Genomic DNA, 18,048 nt, shown 5'->3' with positions numbered 1-18,048 from the left:
CCAGTGTACACACGGTTGCTGCGTATTCATGTTCCAGTGTTGACAGAGGGTCCGTGGAATCAGTTCATCCTCTGAGCTGTAGGTCTCATGCACAATATGCACTCAGAAGATGTATTACTGTCAGATATAATAGGGAGAGCATGAGTGTGACTGTGTTTGCATCTCTTGGATCAGAGCACTTGTAGAATTTCTAAATGACACACTCGTCTTTGATGTAGGAAACATTTTCTTTATGGACAAGCGTTCCTTAATGATTGGTAAATACAGTAACAAAGTCATCCTTACCCGCTTCCCCAAATAACAAACAAATCAAGTGATGACAAAGAGAGGAAAAGTACAAGGGTCGTTTCACCAATTGGGTGCCTTTTGAGTAGTGTAACTTGAAAACTTGGAAAAAATAAGTTTGATTTCACGTAATTTTAACACTGTCAAAGACCACATGTTCAACTTAATAAAAACTAATTTTCCCATCTCAAAAAAATACTATAGTAAGGGCCAATTAAAGTAACAGGGTTGACGATTTAATCTTAAAAACAGCCATAAAACCCCTTGTGACAGAAAATGGCCAAAAAGAGTAGAACCAGCTTTTTTTACACTGTGGTTTGACTATTAGATGTTCAGTGTTTCTTTAAGTTCAGGTAACAGGGTTGACCTTAAAATTAGGGAAAGATGTAAATTAATAACTAATCACATTAATAAATAATCATCTTTAGAAATACAGTATATACACAAAAGGGCACTTCAATTAATATAACAGACTTTTAAAAATGTAATATTGGTGCCCCATGTTTACTTAAAATATCAAAGGGGCGCAAAAGGCACTCATTTCGTGGAACGACCCACAAACTGAGTTCTACAGCAGTGAGACAGCAACACAGTTCATCAGTATGTCTTCGGAGTCTAATACATCTGGACTATTGTCACAAGTCATGTGTGAACATTATGGTGTCTTTGTTTTACCCATCATCTTCATGATTGAGCTGATGACAGTAACATTAAGACAGTTTTGGCCCAGTGCGGTAAGCTGGCTGACCAGTACACTGCTCAGCTTGGTCATGACTCATGGGTCTATTTCTCATGGTTGTATTTCTCTGTAGTGGTAACCATGGTGAGGAACAGCCTTGTCTGGCTACTTCCTGGTCACATTTCATAGTTGATGCACTTCATGGTGTCAGAGGCCCATCTCAATGCCACTAGTCTAGTGTCCTTCACTCCACTTCCCTCTTCCTCTCCACTTTCTTCTTCTCATATCTTCTTTTACCTGACCTCTCTTTCGGTCCTCCTTTTTTCCCTCTGCGATGTCCCCTAGGCACGACTGGGGTTGGGGGAGGGCTTGCCCTCGTAGCCATACAGGAAGGTGGCCACGATGACCAGCACTGCACCCATGAAGAACACACTGGAGAAGACAAGACACAGCATTACGTGTCAGAGACAAGCGACATTCAATTAGGTAATTAAAATAACCCAGCTCAAGAGAGAATGTGTGTGTTGTGTGAGAACCTAGTTGGGTCGAAGTCCTGCAGCCAAAAGTAGGATATGAGTGTTGACAGAATGATAGAGAGTGATGTAGCGAAACCCTTCAAGATGTTGTCTGCATACTTGATGACAGCTGCTATAACCAGCCCTCCTAGTGCCTAGAGAAACACACACCAGATATGGACTGGATGAGCAGTGGGCAAAGGAACACTATAATACTAATAAGCTCACAAAATTGGAACGAGATCAAGCAATAGCACCTTAGTCAATAGGCATGGCAATATTCATTCAACATGATTAACAGTGCAAGAATTTTCACTTAAAACTGTACAGTCGTGGCCAAAAGTTTGGAGAATGACAAATGTTAATTTTCACAAAGTCTGCTGCCTCAGTTTGTATGATGGCAATTTGCATATACTCCAGAATGTTATGAAGAGTGATCAGATTAATTGCAAAGTCCCTCTTTGCCATGCAAATGAACTGAATGCCCAAAAAACATTTCCACTGCATTTCAGCCCTGCCACAAAAGGACCAGCTGACATCATGTCAGTGATTCTCTCGTTAACACAGGTGTGAGTGTTGACGAGGACAAGGCTGGAGATCACTCGGTCATGCTGATTGAGTTCGAATAACAGACTGGAAGCTTCAAAAGGAGGGTGGTGCTTGGAATTATTGCTTTTCCTCTGTCAACCATGGTTACCTGCAAGGAAACACGTGCCGTCATCATTGCTATGCACAAAAAGGGCTTCACAGGCAAGGATATTGCTGCCAGTAAGATTGCACCTAAATAAACCATTTATCAGATCATCAAGAACTTCAAGGAGAGCGGTTCAAATGTTGTGAAGGCTTCAGGGCACCCAAGAAAGTCCAGCAAGTGCCAGGACCGTCTCCTAAAGTTGATTCTGCTGCGGGATCGAGGCACCACCAGTACAGAGCTTGCTCAGGAATGGCAGCAGGCAGGTGTGAGTGCATCTGCACGCACAGTGAGTAGAGGTCGACCGATTAAATCGGAATGGCCGATTAATTAGGGCCGATTTCAAGTTTTCATAACAATCGGTAATCTGCATTTTTGGACACCGATTGTGGCCGTTAAATAAAATAAAAATGTTTTTTTTTAATGTAACTAGGCAAGTCAGTTAAGAACACATTCTTATTTTCAATGACGACCTAGGAACGGTGGGTTAACTGCCTTGTTCAGGGGCAGAACGACAGATTTTTACCTTGTCAGCTCGGGGATTCGATCTTGCAACCTTCCGGTTACTAGTCCAACGCTCTAACCACCTGCCTTCCATTGCACTCCACGAGGAGCCTGCGTGGCAGGCTGACTACCTGTTACGCGAGTGCAGCAAGAAGCCAAGGTAAGTTGCTAGCTAGCATTAAACTTATCTTATTAAAAACAATCAACCTTAACATAATCACTAGTTAACTACACATGGTTGATGATATTACTAGTTTATCTAGCGTGTCCTGCATTGCATATAATCGATGCGGTGCCTGTTAATTTCTCATCAAATCACAGCCTACTGAGGATTTAACAAGCGCATTCGTGAAAAAAGCACTGTCGTTGCACCAATGTGTGCTTAACCATAAATATCAATGCCTTTAAATTCAATACACAAGTATATATTTTTAAACCTGCATATTTAGTTAATATGGCCTACTAACATGACTTTCTTTTAACTAGGGAAATTGTGTCACTTCTCTTGCGTTCCTTGCAAGCAGTCAGGGTATATGCAGCAGTTTGGGCCGCCTGGCTCGTTGTGAACTGTGTGAAGACCATTTATTCCTAACAAAGACCGTAATTAATTTGCCAGAATTGTACATAATTATGACATAACATTGAAGGCTGTACAATGTAACTGCAAAATTTAGACTTAGGGATGCCACCAGTTAGATAAAATACAGAACGGTTCCGTATTTCACTGAAAGAATAAACGTTTTGTTTTCGAAATGATAGTTTCTGGATTTGACCATATTAATGACCTAAGGCTCGTATTTCTGTGTGTTATTATGTTATAATTAAGTCTATGATTTGATATTTGATAGAGCAGTCTGAGCGGTGGTAGGCAGAAGCAGGCTCGTAAGCATTCATTCAAACAGCACAGCAGCTCTTCGTTGTGCTTCAAGCATTGAGCTGTTTATGACTTCAAGCCTATCAACTTCCGAGATTAGGCTGGTGTAACCGATGTGAAATGGCTAGCTAGTTAGTGGGGTACACGCTAATAGCGTTTCAATCGGTGACGGCACTCGATCAGACCTTGAAGTAGGGTTAGGCTTTCGATGTGTTCCTGGTTCCAGGTAGGGGCGAGGAGAGGGACGGAAGCTATACTGTTACACTGGCAATACTAAAGTGCCTATAAGAACATCCAATAGTCAAAGGTATATGAAATACATATGGTATAGAGATAAATAGTCCTATAATTCCTATAATAACTACAACCTAAAACTTCTTACCTGGGAATATTGAAGACTCATGTTAAAAGGAACCACCAGCTTTCATGTTCTGAGCAAGGAACTTAAACGTTAGCTTTTTTACATGGCACATATTGCACTTTTACTTTCTTCGCCAACACTTTGTTTTCGCATTATTTAAACCAAATTGAACATGTTTCATTATTTATTTGAGGCTAAATTTATATTATTGATGTATTATATTAAGTTAAAATAAGTGTTCATTCAGTATTGTTGTAATTGTCATTATTACAAATAAATAAATACAATTACATTTAAATCGGTATCGGATTTGAAAAATCATAATCGTTCGACCTCTAACAGTGAGGCAAAGACTTTTGGAGGATGGCCTGGTGTCAAGAAGGGCAGCAAAGAAGCCACTTCTCTCCAGGAAAAACATCAGGGACAGACTGATATTCTGCAAAAGGTACAGGGATTGGACTGCTGAGGACTGGGGTGAAGTAACTTTCTCTGATGAATCCTCTTTCTGATTGTTTGGGGCATCCGGAAAAAAGCTTGTCCAGAGAAGACAAGGTGAGCGCTACCATCAGTCCTGTGTCATGCCAACAGTAAAGCATCCTGAGACCATTCATGTGTGGGGTTGCTTCTCAGCCAAGGGAGTGGGCTCACTCACAATTTTGCCTAAGAACACAGCCATGAATAAAAAAAGGTACCAACACACCCTACGAGAGCAACTTCTCCCAACCATCCAGGAACAGTTTGGTGACGAACAATGCCTTTTTCAGCATGATGGAGCACCTTGCCATAAGGCAAAAGTGATAACTAAGTGGCTCGGGGAACAAAACATTGATATTTTGGGTCCATGGTCAGGAAACTCCCCAGACCTTAATCCCATTGAGAACTTGTGGTCAATCCTCAAGAGGCGGGTGGACAAACAAAACCCCACAAATTCTGACAAAATCCAAGCATTGACTATGCAAGAATGGGCTGCCATCGGTCAAGATGTGGCCTAGAAGTTAATTGACAGCATGCCAGGATGGATTGCAGAGGTCTTGAAAAAGAAGGGTCAACACTGCAAATATTGACTCTTTGCATCAACTTTATGTAATTGTCAATAAAAGCTTTTGACACTTATGAAATGCTTGTAATTATACTTCAGCATTCCATAGTAAGAATCTGTCAAAAATATCTGAAGACACTGAAGCAGTAAACCTTGTAGAAATTAATATTTGTGTCATTCTCAAAAGTTTTGGCAACGACTGGTTCTGACTTTTAAACTTGAAATATCCTTATTCCATGTTACCGAGGGAGAGAGGGGAACGCAGAATGTTTACATTCTGTCAGAACATGTTATTGTTAGGCATCGTGTATCCTATGGAGAAAAGGGCCACAGTCTGGTACAAGTCAACAGGACAACCGTGAGTTGGGGAAGAGTGGGGAATTTGGGCCAAGGTCAGGTCAGAAGAAGTGAGAAAGAACAGGCATCACTAAAGTCCTGTCGAGCAACAGAGATGTATTGGCTGTCCAGATGTGTGAGATGCCTCAGCATTGGAGTAAGGTTTAAATACCAGTGCTTGTGTAAATATGTCTTTATCTTATGCAGCGGTGTGACCCAGTGGGTGAATAAACTTGGTTTGATCTTTACTAGTCGTCCGTGAGTTTTACTCTGTTTATTTAGAATCTAACAACACAATTTCTTCACATTTGTAGCTTGTGAACTAACAGTACATACTGACTACATTTTACCTGCAGCTCACAGGTGAAGTAAAACAAATAATAGTGAGATGTACCTGCAGAGCCACCACTATCCAGGTGACTGTGTTGTATCCCTGGAACATCCCAGACTCTTGGACCCTCTCCCCATCGTACGCAAACATCCCCATCAGACCAAACACCAGGCCAAACATTCCTACACACAGACAAACAGGTCAGATGATATGAGTTTGAACCGAATATGAATGATAGGAAAATGGATTTAACGTAACCCTGCCAGCTTTCATCAAAAACAATAACCTGCAGTGATTGACTGAAAAAAACTATGTCTACATCCATAGACATGAATGATAAAACACTAGTCTCATCCAATGTATGAGGATGAATGCAGCATTTTCTCGATACAGAAACTCTATACAGAAAACTAGCACAAGTTCACACCAGGAAATTAATCACAGGAGAATTAACACACACTTCACACGTTCAGCTGGAGAAAAAAAGAAAAAAAAACAGAAAAAAAAAACAGCAGGAAGACTCATTTGGCACAGAGAAAAACGCAGGGTTTCAGTGAGGAGGAAGGAACACTAAAACGTCACTTCAAAGACACAGTACTAGAGCTCTGTCATAAATTATTTATTTGATAATAACAGAGTAATTCTGTGACAGAAGTGCCCTTACAACCCTAGTATAGTAGAACCGTTTCATACTGACCCAGTTGGATGTTGCGGACCCAGACACTCTGTTTTGTCTCTTTGAGGATCTTCTCAAAGTAAACGCCAGCAAAGCCACTGGAGAAGCAGGCCACCAGCACCGCCGCCACGCCAACAAACTGGGACCCCGCAGACAGCTGCTCCCTATCAGGGGCCCCAAGGGACTCAGAGGGCCACTAGACATTGGACAGACACAAACATACAAACACACTGGAGTGTGTAAAATGCAGGTAAAAAAAAAAAGTGGATTGTAAAGGAGTTGGAGTAGAGTTTACCTGCACAAGTGCAACCCCAGCCATGAGGACGAGTAGGGAGAGCCACTGGTACACACCCAGTCTCCGGCCCAGCATGGACACTGAGAAGAGAGCTGTGGTGAGGATCTTCAGCTGGTAGGTCACCTGGTGGAGACAGACAAGGGGAAAACAGGGGACACCATTTAGAGACCATAAAAAGTATACTACCCCAGACACTAATACAGTGCCTTCAGTATTCACACCCCTTGACTTTTTCCACATTGTGTTGTGTTACAGCCTGAACTTACTATTTGTCACTGGCCCACACACAATACCCCATAATGTCAAACAGGAATGATGTTTTTTTGAAATTGTAACAAATTAATTAAAAATGAAAAGCTGAAAGGAGTCAAATAGTATTCAAACACACTTGTTATGGAGAAGCCTAAATTAGTTCAGGAGTAAAGATTTGCTTAACAAGTCACATAAGAAGTTGGATGGACTCACTCTGTGTGCAATAGTGTTTAACATGATTTTGAATGACTCCGTTTCCCCACACATAGACAATTATCTGTAAGGTTTCAAACACAGATTCAACCAAAAAGGACCAGGTAGGTTTTCCAATGCCTCGCAATGAAGGGCACCTATTGGTAGACTGGTAAAAATAAAATAAAAAGCATACATTGAATATCCCTTTGAGCATGATGAAGTTATTAATTACACATTGGATGGTGTATCAATACACCCAGTCACTACAAGCATACAGGCATCCTTCCTAACTCAGTTGCCAGAGAGGAAGGAAACTCAGGGATTTCACCAGGAGGCCAATGGTGACTTTAAAACAGTTAGAGAGTTTATTGGCTGTGATAGGAGAAAACTGAGGATGGATCAACAACCTTGCAGTTACTCCACAATACTAATCTAAATTACAGAGTGAAAATAAGAAACCCTATACAGAATAAGAATATTGAAAAACATGCATCCTGTTTTCAATAAGGCACTAAAGTAAAACTGCTAAAAATGTGGCAAAGAAATTCACTTTATGTCCTGAAGACAAAGTGATATGTTCGGGGCAAACAAAACTCTTTATTTTTTCAAGTATGGTGATGGCTTCATCATGTTACAACCTGGTCTCAGAGCATTTCTTATTATTCTGTACACGTAAATCCGAGACACTCCATTTAGTATGATATGTTACATTTCCTATGGTATGTATTCATTTTTGGATGTCTAGCATCCATTTTGTATGATATGTTACAAATTCCAATTTGTAGTGGCTACTGTTTGCTAGGCTAGGGTATTATGTTAAAGGATTAAGGTTAGGGGGAAGGGTTATGGTTAGGGGAAGGGTTAGCTAACATGCTAAGTAGTTGCAAACAATGTTCCCTCTAAAGCTGCACGCAGTAGCCCCGAGACTGCGACGCAGAAGAAATATCAGCCCACAGAGAGAAGCACGAGACTGAACTTCACTCAACTTTCTAGAGCAATGGTCACCAACTGGTCGATCACGATCCAGTGGTCGATCTCCAAAGCATTCCTAGTCAATCACCAAACATTTCTGTAAAGAACCCAATGATAAAGCCTTGTGTTCCGACATCTTTTTATTTAGTCTGGGGATGTTGGCGGTAGGTGCACCCGATTCAGCTGCCCTGCGCGCCAGGTAGGCAAATTGTTGCCATTTTGAACCATTACATGTGTCTGAAGGTACAAACTCTGCCTTCCCGATGTGCCCAGAGAGCAAACCAAGTGCATTATAGGCCTACCGCTGGCCAATCGGATGGCTCAGATGACAGTGTCTGCAGTAATTTAGCACGCATAAAAGCAAGCTACAGCAAAGTTGATACTGTGAGATTTTAAAACCATTACTAGAGATTGCCAACGAATACAGCAAAAAGCTGCTGTTTTTAATGAGTGAGTTCATGTTTAAGTTCTTACTCAGCACTGTCAACACTTTATAAAAGTGTTAAATAAAATGCACATTCTTCCTATTCCACTGCGCTACAACAAGCACTGCAACAGTAATACAGTGCATTCGGAAAGTATTCAGACCCCTTCCCCTTTTCTACATTTTGTTACGTTACAGCCTTATTCTAAAATGGATTAAATAAAAAACATCTCAATCTACACACAATACAGAAAAAAACAGAAATACCTTCAGACACTTTGCTAGGAGACTCAAAATTGAGCTCAGGTGCATCCTGTTTCCATTGATTATCCTTGAGATGTTTCAACAACTTGGAGTCTACCTGTGGTAAATTCAACTTATTGGACATGATTTGGAAAGGCACACGCCTGTCTATACAAGGTCCCACAGTTGACAATGCATGTCAGATCAAAATCCAAGCCATGAGGTCGAAGGAATTGTCCATAGAGCTCCGAGACAGGATGGTGTCGAGGCACAGGTCTGGGGAAGGGTACCAAAATATTTCTGCAGCATTGAAGGTCCCTAAGAACACAGTGGCCTACATCATTCTAAAATGGAAGATGTTTGGAACCACCAAGACTGTTTCTAGTGCTGGCTGCCCGGCCAAATTGAGGAAAATCGGGGGAGAAGGGCCTTGGTCAGAGAGATGACCAAGAACCCGATGGTCACTCTGACAGAGCTCCAGAGTTCATTTGTGGAGATGGGAGAACCTTCCAGAAGGACAAACATCTCTGCAGCACTCCACCAATCAGGCCTTTATGGTGAGTGGCCAGACAGAAGCCACTCCTCAGGAAAAGGCACATGACAGCCCACCTGGAGTTTGCCAAAAGGCACCTAAAGGACTCTCAGAAACAAGATTCTCTGGTCTGATGAAACCAAGATTGAACTCTTTGGCCTGAATGCCAAGCGTCACGTCTGAAGGAAACTTAGCACCACCCTACAGTGAAGCATTGTGGTGGCAGCATCATGCTGTGGGATGTTTTTCAGCAGCAGGGACTGGGAGACTAGTCAGGATCGAGGGAATCGGATAGATGAACAGAGCAAAGTACAGAGAGATCCTTGATGAAAACTTGCTCAGGACCTCAGACTGGGGCAAAGGTTCACCTTCCAACAAGACAACGACCCTAAGCACACAGCCAAGACAATGCAGGAGTGGCTTCGGGACAAGTCTGGCTGAGTGGCCCAGCCAGAGCCCAGACTTGAACCCGATCGAACATCTCTGGAGATACCTGAAAATAGCTGTGCAGCGACGCTCCCCATCCAACCTGACAGAGCTTGAGAGAATCTGCAGAGAAGAATGGGAGAATCTCCCCAAATACAGGTGTGCCAAGCTTGTAGCGTCATACCCAACAAGACTCTGGGCTATAATTGCTGCCAAAGGTGCTTCAACAAAGTACTGAGTAAAGGGTCTGAACACTTATGTAAAATGTATATTTCTGTTTATTTTTATTTTTAATATATTTGCAAAACTGTCTTAAAAAGCTGTTTTTGCTTTGTCAGTATTGGGTATTCTGTGTAGATTGATGAGGAAAAATAACAATTTAATACATTTAAGAATAAGGCTGTCACGTGCCAAAATGTGGAAAAAGTCAAGGGGTCTGAATACTTTCCGAATGCAATGTAAATAAGTAGGAAAGTCTATCGGCTTACGTTGTTGTTATTATTAGCTTCTTGTTTTTTTTTTTATGTCGAAGAATATTTCCCTTTCCCTGTTCATAGGCGTAACATGAATTTGTGCATGAGGCAGAAATAATGAGATGCGACTTGAGTTTCGCCATCAGCTGGAAGACGGCGTCCCTTTTTGGTAAGGGAGAGCGGAAGTAAGTTGAGGCGGACCCTCAGTCTGCTGCTCTCTCCCATTAGACTGACCATTAGATGCAGGCACCAGCAAAATACAAATGAAAAGCTTTTTTTTTTAATGTATGCGCACTCAGCTGTGCCTCACAAGTAATACAGCAACAGATCTAATGCCAGTGTGATCATATAACCTACCTCAAATTTCGAAATATAATTTAAAAAAATGGCCCAAACAACAATGCATTGGTAGGGCAATTCAAGCAAAGCCAATATGCGGTGATAATGTATTGGGCCTATAGCTTACTACAACAACCTAATTGTTACAGTACTGTTTGTAATTGGTTAATATTGGATAGGCTAGATCTCGGCTTGCATTTTGACTCAAAAAGTGATCTTGACTCAGAAAACGTTGGTAGCACTTTTCTGAGCGTTTTCCCTGTTAACACTATCAACGTTTCCCTTTACTGCAGCAATTGTCATCGAAAATGCAATATTAGCCACTTTCAAATGCAACATACCAAAACAAAACTAACTATGCACAAGATTTTGTTGTAGGCAGAATGCATGGGAGTAAGATTCCATATGCATTGACATATTCTACACAGACCAGTGCAGCATAAACAATCAGCGCAGCAGATATATGCAAATAGACCATTGTTATATATGGATCTGTGCCATTTACTTTGAACTGGACTGTATTTACAGCATGAGCAGTCTTGAGTAGATGCTGCCTGTTTTGAGATCAGAGAGCTGCATGTAGCCACGTTCTATTAATATATTTAGCTATTTAGTGAGTTATTAGCCCAGTTACAGATCATTTGTAGTTAGCAATAGGGGGGTGATTGCTTCCTACAAGAGCACAAAATATGTACATTTCTAGACATCTTTGAAAAGCAAGTCAGATAAAGAGCTATTTTTTTTGCCTTAACCTGTCTGGCCCAGGTGTTCCGCTAGCGGAACTCCTCCCACATTCCACTGAAAAGGCAGAGCGCGAAATTCAAAAAATATTTTTTAGAATTATTTAACTTTCACACATTAACCTTTCACGAGCCTCTACCCCGGGTCCGGGAGCACCCCCCCCCCCCCCCCCCCCACACACTGATTAGCATCGCTATCACAATTAAATAGTAGCATCTAAATATCATTCAATCACAAGTCCAAGACACCAAATGAAAGATACAGATCTTGTGATTCAAGCCATCATCTCTGATTTTTAAAATGTTTTACAGGGAAGACACAATATGTAAATCTATTAGCTAACCACGTTAGCAAAAGACAACAATTTTCTTTGTCCACCATTTTTTCTCTCCACCAGTAGCTATCACCAATTCGGCTAAACTAAGATATTGATAGCCACTAACCAAGAAAAAACCTCATCAGATGACAGTCTGATAACATATTTATTGTATAGGATAGGTTTTGTTAGAAAAATTTGCATATTTCAGGTATAAATCATAGTTTGCCATTGCAGCCACCATCACAAATCTCACCAAAGCGACTAGAATTACTACAGAGAGCAACGTGTTTTACCAATTTACTCATCATAAAACATTTCTTAAAAATACACAGCACATAGCAATGGAAAGACACAGATCTTGTGAATTCAGACAATATTTCAGATGTTCTAAGTGTTTTACAGCGAAAACACAATAAATCGTTATATTAGCATACCACATGTGCAAACGTTACCAGAGCATTGATTCAAGCCAAAGAGAGCGATAACGTAATTATCGCCAAAATATTTAAATTTTTTCACTAACCTTCTCAGAATTCTTCCGATGACACTCCTGTAACATCATATTACAACATACATCTAGAGTTTGTTCGAAAATGTGCATATTTAGCCATAAAAAAACGTGGTTATACAATGACAATACTAGCAAAACTAGCCTGAAAATGTCGGTCGCCCTCTTTCACAGTGATCTTGTCTCATGGATATCTATTCATAAACTTGACTAAAAAAATATAAGTTGGACAGCTATCAAAAGACAAATTAGTTCTTTATGCAATCGCGGAATTACATTTCTAAAATTATCCTTACTGTGCAATACAGGGTTCGCCACGCGAAGCTATAGCAAACAAGATGGCGGAACGTGCGTTTAACATTTTTCTACAGAACAACGATTTATCATCTTAAATATTTCTTACTATGAGGTGATCTTCCATCAGTATCTTGGGCAATATATCCTTTCTTGGGTCTAATCTTCATTTGGTCGAAAGATGTCCTCTGTCCGTCGAAATGCCCACTAACGTTCGACCGGGACCCCGAAACGTGCCCGGTGCTTGAAAGTGCATAACAAAGCAATGCCTCAAAATCGCACTAAACGGATCTAAATTGCTATAAAACGGTTCAAATTAACTACCTTATGATGCTGTTAACACCTATAACGGGTAAAAACATGACCAGAGAAATATTACTGGCTAAACAACAGGTCGGAAGGAGGCGAGTCCGATGTCCTTCTCGCGCAAGACGCAGGCAGCAAAGGGAAGCTACTTCCGGTATTTGGTGGTTTATAGAGGGACTGATTGCGCAATCGACACCATTCAAATCGTTATCACGCACTGACATCCAGGGGAAGACGTAATTAGTGTCTGTTTCTCCATAGCGTTTACACGGACCTTTAAACTGACTCCAGACCAGGTGCCAAGATGTCTGAAATCTGACTCCCTATCATGAAAAGTGCTGTAGATTGAGTTCTGTTTCACTCAGAGACAAAATTCCAACGGCTATAGAAACTAGAGTGTTTTCTATCCAATAAAAGTAATAATATGCATATTGTACGAGCAAGAATTGAGTAGGAAGCCGTTTAATGTGTAGAGGAAATTATGCTAATGCGAAACAGCACCCCCTATAGTTGCAAGAAGTTATTTAACAAGTCCAATACAGCAAATGAAAGATACACATCTTGTGAATGCAGTCAACATGTCCGATTTTTTAAATGTTTTACAGCGAAAACAGCACATATATTTATGTTAGCTCACCACCAAATACAAAGAAGGACAGACATTTTTCACAGCACAGGTAGCATGCACAAAGCCAACCTAACTAACCAAGAACCAACCAAACTAACCAAGAAACAACTTCATCAGATGACAGTCTTATAACATGTTACACAATAAATATATGTTTTGTTCGAAAAATGTGCATATTTGAGGCATAAATCAGTTTTACATTGCAGCTACCATCACAGCTAACGTCAAAAATAGCACCGAAGCAGCCAGAGTAATTATAGAGACCAACGTGGAATACCTAAATACTCATCATAAAACATTTCTGAAAAATGCATTGTGTACAGCAAATGAAAGACAAGCATCTTGTGAATCCAGCCAATATTTCAGATTTTTTAAGTGTTTTACAGCGAAAACACAATATAGCATTATATTAGCTTACTACAATAGCCTACCACACAACCGCATTCATTCATCAAGGCGCGATAGCAATAGGCACGTTAGCGTTAGCGAATAAACCAGCAAAAGATATTAATTTTCACTAACCTTCCTCAGATGACAGTCCTATAACATCAGGTTATACATACACTTATGTTTTGTTCAAAAATGTGCATATTTAGAGCTGAAATCAGTGGTTATCCATTATGCTAACGTAGCTTCCTTTTCCCAGAATGTGCAGATATTTCTATTAGACTCTGACCTATTCTGACCAAATAGCTATTCATAAACATTACAAAAAAATGCATGTTGTATAGGAAATGATAGATCCATTAGTTCTTAATGCAATCGCAGTGTTAGAATTCAAAAAATATCTTCATTACGACATAAGGCTTATGTTATAGCGAGAGAGTGGCCAAAACCTGGGCGCAAAACTACTAGTATACAGTTTGACAGATATATGAAATAGCATCATAAAATGTTTCTTACTTTTGGTGATCTTCCATCAGAATGTTGGACAAGGGGTCCTTTGTCCAGAACAGTCGTTGTTTGGATTTAGAACATTGTTTTTCCCTCTTGAATTAGCAAGCACACTGGCCAAGTGGCGCAAAGCTCTCCTTTCTGAACAAAGGCACACAACGCAACACGCCTAACGTACCGAATAAATTTCAAAAATCTAATAAAACTATATTGAAAAAACATACTTTACGATGATATTGTGACATGTATCAAATAAAATCAAAGCCGGAGATAGTAGTCGCCTATAACGACGGCTTTTCAGAAGGCAATTCCAGGTCCATCTGCGCGCTTTCCAGAAAACAGGAAATGGATGACTCGTCGTGCCAAGAGGATATATTCCACCTCAGACCAAGATAAACACTTCATTTCTTCTCTCACTTCCTCTTGACATCTAGGGGAAGGTGTATGACGTGCATGTATACTCATACGTATCATCCCCATTTATAGGCAGGCCCTTGAACAGAGCATAATTTTCAGACTTTCCACTTCCTGGTCAGAAAGTGTGCTGCCAAATGAGTTCTGTTTTACTCACAGACAAAATTCAAACGGTTTTAGAAACTAGAGAGTGTTTTCTATCCAATAGTAATAATAATATGCATATTGTACGAGCAAGAATAGAGTACGAGGCCGTTTAAATTGGGCACGATTTTCCCCCAAAGTGTAAATAGGTAGCAAAATGTGTCTGATTGTCTGTAATAATGCGTTTTACTTTGTAAAGTGGGTTCTTGCACCAAATAACAATATTTTCAGTCACCTCCTTGTCTGAAGGTCAAGTGGATAAACAGGTTAATGTCAAGCCCTGCATGTTTCTTTCAAATGTCTCATGGAATGTAGGCCTACATTGAACACCACACATTGGCTGCTACTGTAGGCTGAATGATAGAACAGCTATTTCTATATAAAAATGTTATGAGATGCATTTTCTCTATTGCTTTTTATGGTAGGCCAACATTATGATCAAATAGCCACATTAGCATTCTTGGCCACTGTTAAATCTAACTTAAAAGCAGGTACAGCCTCTGTGTGCTGGAAGTTGCACAGAATTTTCACAACGTTCAAGTTTGCACTCAGCAGACCTGAAATGTACTTAGTGAGTATTTTTTGGGGACGGAATTCAAGCAAAGGGAAATCAAAGCTGTAGCTAAAAAGTAGTAAGTAGTTAATAAGTTGCTAAAGTTGTCCGTGATGAGACTTGAACACGCAACCTTTAGTTTGCTAGATGTTCCAGTCCTTTCGTTTTTGCCTTAAGTTAGCATATGTCTTAGTTAACCATACCAAATGTAACATATCATACTAATTTGACCGTTCTGGATTTACAATTTCTATGTTATGTATAGTCTATGAGACTAGGCTGCATGTTATGGGTGTGCTTGTAATTGGCAAGGACTAGGGAGTTTTTTTCAGATAAAAAGAAATGGGATAGAGCTAAGTACAGGCAAAATACTAGAGGAAAACCTGGTTCAGTCTGTTTTCCAACAGACAATGTGATAGAAATTCACCTTTCAGTAGGACAATAACCTAAAACACAAGAACAAATATACACTGGAGTAGCTTACCAAGACGACATTGAATGTTCCTTAGTGGCCTAGTTACAGTTTTGACTTAAATCGTCTTGAAAATCTATGGCAAGACGTGAAAATGGCTGTCTAGTAATGATGAACAACCAACTTGACAGACCTTGAATATATTGTACAATCCAGGAGCTCTTAGTCTTACCCAGAAAGAGTCACAGCTATAATCACTGCCAAAGGTTATTCTAACATGTATTGACTCATGGTGTGAATACTTATGTAAATGAGGTATTTGTGCATTTCATTTTCAATACATTTGCAAAAATGTCTAAAACAGGTTTTCACTTTGTCATTATGGAGCATTGTGTGTAGAGATGGTGAGAAAAACACACTCCATAACATTCTGTTCTACCTGGTAGGTGGCAGCATCTAGGTTAGACAGAGCCACGTAGAGCAGGTTGTTCTGTAGGGTGTAGATCCCAGAAGGAATGGCCAGCTTCAGGGTCTCTATAGGTTTGTGGGCTATCTCCTGCCTCAGAATACTGCTCAGAGCCCGAACACTGTAGCCTGTGCCATACAGGAGAGAGGTGTAGATAGAGGGAAAGTTAGATACCGAGATATAACTTGCATAACCCTTCCATGCGTCTTCCTCTAGGCCTAAATTTATACATAAACACAAAGTCTTATTTTCCTATACTGCAGATGGGAAGTAGACAGCTCTATCCAGACCACTCACTGTGCTCCTTGAAGACGAGCAGCAAACAGGTAATGATCTTCATGAACTCAGCCACCACCACAGCCGAGGAGGCCAGGTAGCGGTGACCGTCCCCCTGCAGGGTGCGGGAGTAGCGCATGGTCAGCACCAGAGAGGTGGTCTGGAACACTAACACCCCCAGAGACAGGTACTTCAGCCTGGAGGATGCCATGTTGGGGACAGGCGGGAGTCAGTCTGCAGGGAGAGGGGACAGTCTTAAAACATTCAAAGGAAGGACCGATGGGTCAAATGGCTGCAACTCTTGCTCCTGTGGTCTGGCACTGGAGACAAGCTTCAGTGGTTGTGAAGAAACATTTGCTCACACTGACACTGTAGCCCATCAGCCAAGCTGGCCTCCGCCTGCTGGCTAACAAACAGCAACACACAATCCTCTCTTTGTCCACAAGATCAGGGGCACCAGCAAATGCCATACTGACAGTTTCCTTGTCCATCAAAGACGAACTACCTTTCATTTGTAGTGTGAGAGGTGCGTTTGGACCTTCTCATGATTGGAGAATCCCTTTCAATGAGGATTAGACAAAACAAGTCAGGCTACATTGAACAAATGACAGAAAGCTAACCATTCAATGATCAACTTAATACTTCAACTTTTAATTCAGTTTGATTACAGTCAAAGCAAGTGACACATTCCAAGAAAGTTGGCTAGCTAGCTAGCGCAGGTGTCTAATCATTCATCAACAAGGAAGCAGGCAAGATAACGTTACGCTCGAGACACTGACCCAATCTCATACAGTTTGATAGTGCAAGACTAGTAGACCTACCTGGTAGCACTGGAAAGCTAGCTAGGTAATACAAAAGTTGTTGAACTTGAGCCGTAATTCTTCAAGCGAGAGCTATAGCGCTAGCTAATGAGCTCAGCTGTCTGTTAGTAGCTAGCCAGGTAACTTATCCACAGTTCAAGTCCTCGCGTCCATTGACCCAGGCTGGCTAACAGCAACGGGATTCTACCATTGCCCCTTCATACCGATGTTGTTGTCCATAATGCCATAATTGTTGTCTGCGTTATGACAGTATATATTCTAAAGTTGCAACGACATAGCTAAGTCAAAAGCATTTCGTATGATTTTACTTCCTTGTACAGTATTTTTGCTTCCTCATCTGCTCAGAACACCAAGAACTAACCTTCAGCCCGCTCTCTACTGCCGTCTGCTGGATGGGTTGACCATAGAAATAAAATTAATTATATCTCTATCCGGTGGACAGGTTTCTGCTGCAAACTGTGGTGGCATTGTTTGTGAGTTTTAGATGAATCGGCTCTTTACCATATGTAAGATTTCTGTCTAGGCATCATTCAAGTATGCTCATACTGGCAAGTAAGGTCACATGAAATGTGGTTTGAGGCAACTATGGTTTACATCCTGCGTGTTCCTCCTGGCTCCATTGGTAAAGTTATGGCTTCAATCCCCCCAGAGATCACATACAGTACAGCGAGTGCATACATTTAAACTGTGTAAGTCACTTTGGATAAAATTGTCTGCCAAGCAGCATAATATCAATGCTTTGCTTTGATTGCTTTATCACTGAATTTGTTCAGTGTAATACAGAGCACAATTTGTTGTAATTAAACCGTTGTATTTGTTTTCATTTCTTT

The 18,048-nt window shown here is 40.8% G+C and overlaps 1 protein-coding gene across 1 annotated transcript; it reads right to left on the bottom strand.

Annotated features, from left to right (window-relative positions):
• Positions 1-208: 208 nt before the first annotated feature.
• slc35a3a (solute carrier family 35 member A3a) lies at positions 209-17,591 on the bottom strand. The gene is made up of 8 exons (XM_055861496.1): positions 17,219-17,591; positions 16,419-16,631; positions 16,095-16,249; positions 6,587-6,709; positions 6,313-6,487; positions 5,679-5,797; positions 1,501-1,634; positions 209-1,396 (listed from the first exon to the last, which is right to left on the bottom strand). The coding sequence occupies exons 2-8, from the start codon at positions 16,606-16,608 to the stop codon at positions 1,306-1,308; spliced, it is 987 nt and encodes a 328-aa protein (XP_055717471.1). The 5' UTR covers positions 16,609-16,631; positions 17,219-17,591; the 3' UTR covers positions 209-1,305.
• Between the last annotated feature and the right edge of the window lie 457 nt (positions 17,592-18,048).

Source organism: Salvelinus fontinalis, chromosome 14, assembly GCF_029448725.1.
Source record: "Salvelinus fontinalis isolate EN_2023a chromosome 14, ASM2944872v1, whole genome shotgun sequence".
Classification (NCBI taxonomy): Eukaryota; Metazoa; Chordata; class Actinopteri; order Salmoniformes; family Salmonidae; genus Salvelinus; species Salvelinus fontinalis.
Note: the sequence above shows the minus strand (reverse complement) of the source record. Positions and strands in the feature narration are given on the sequence as shown.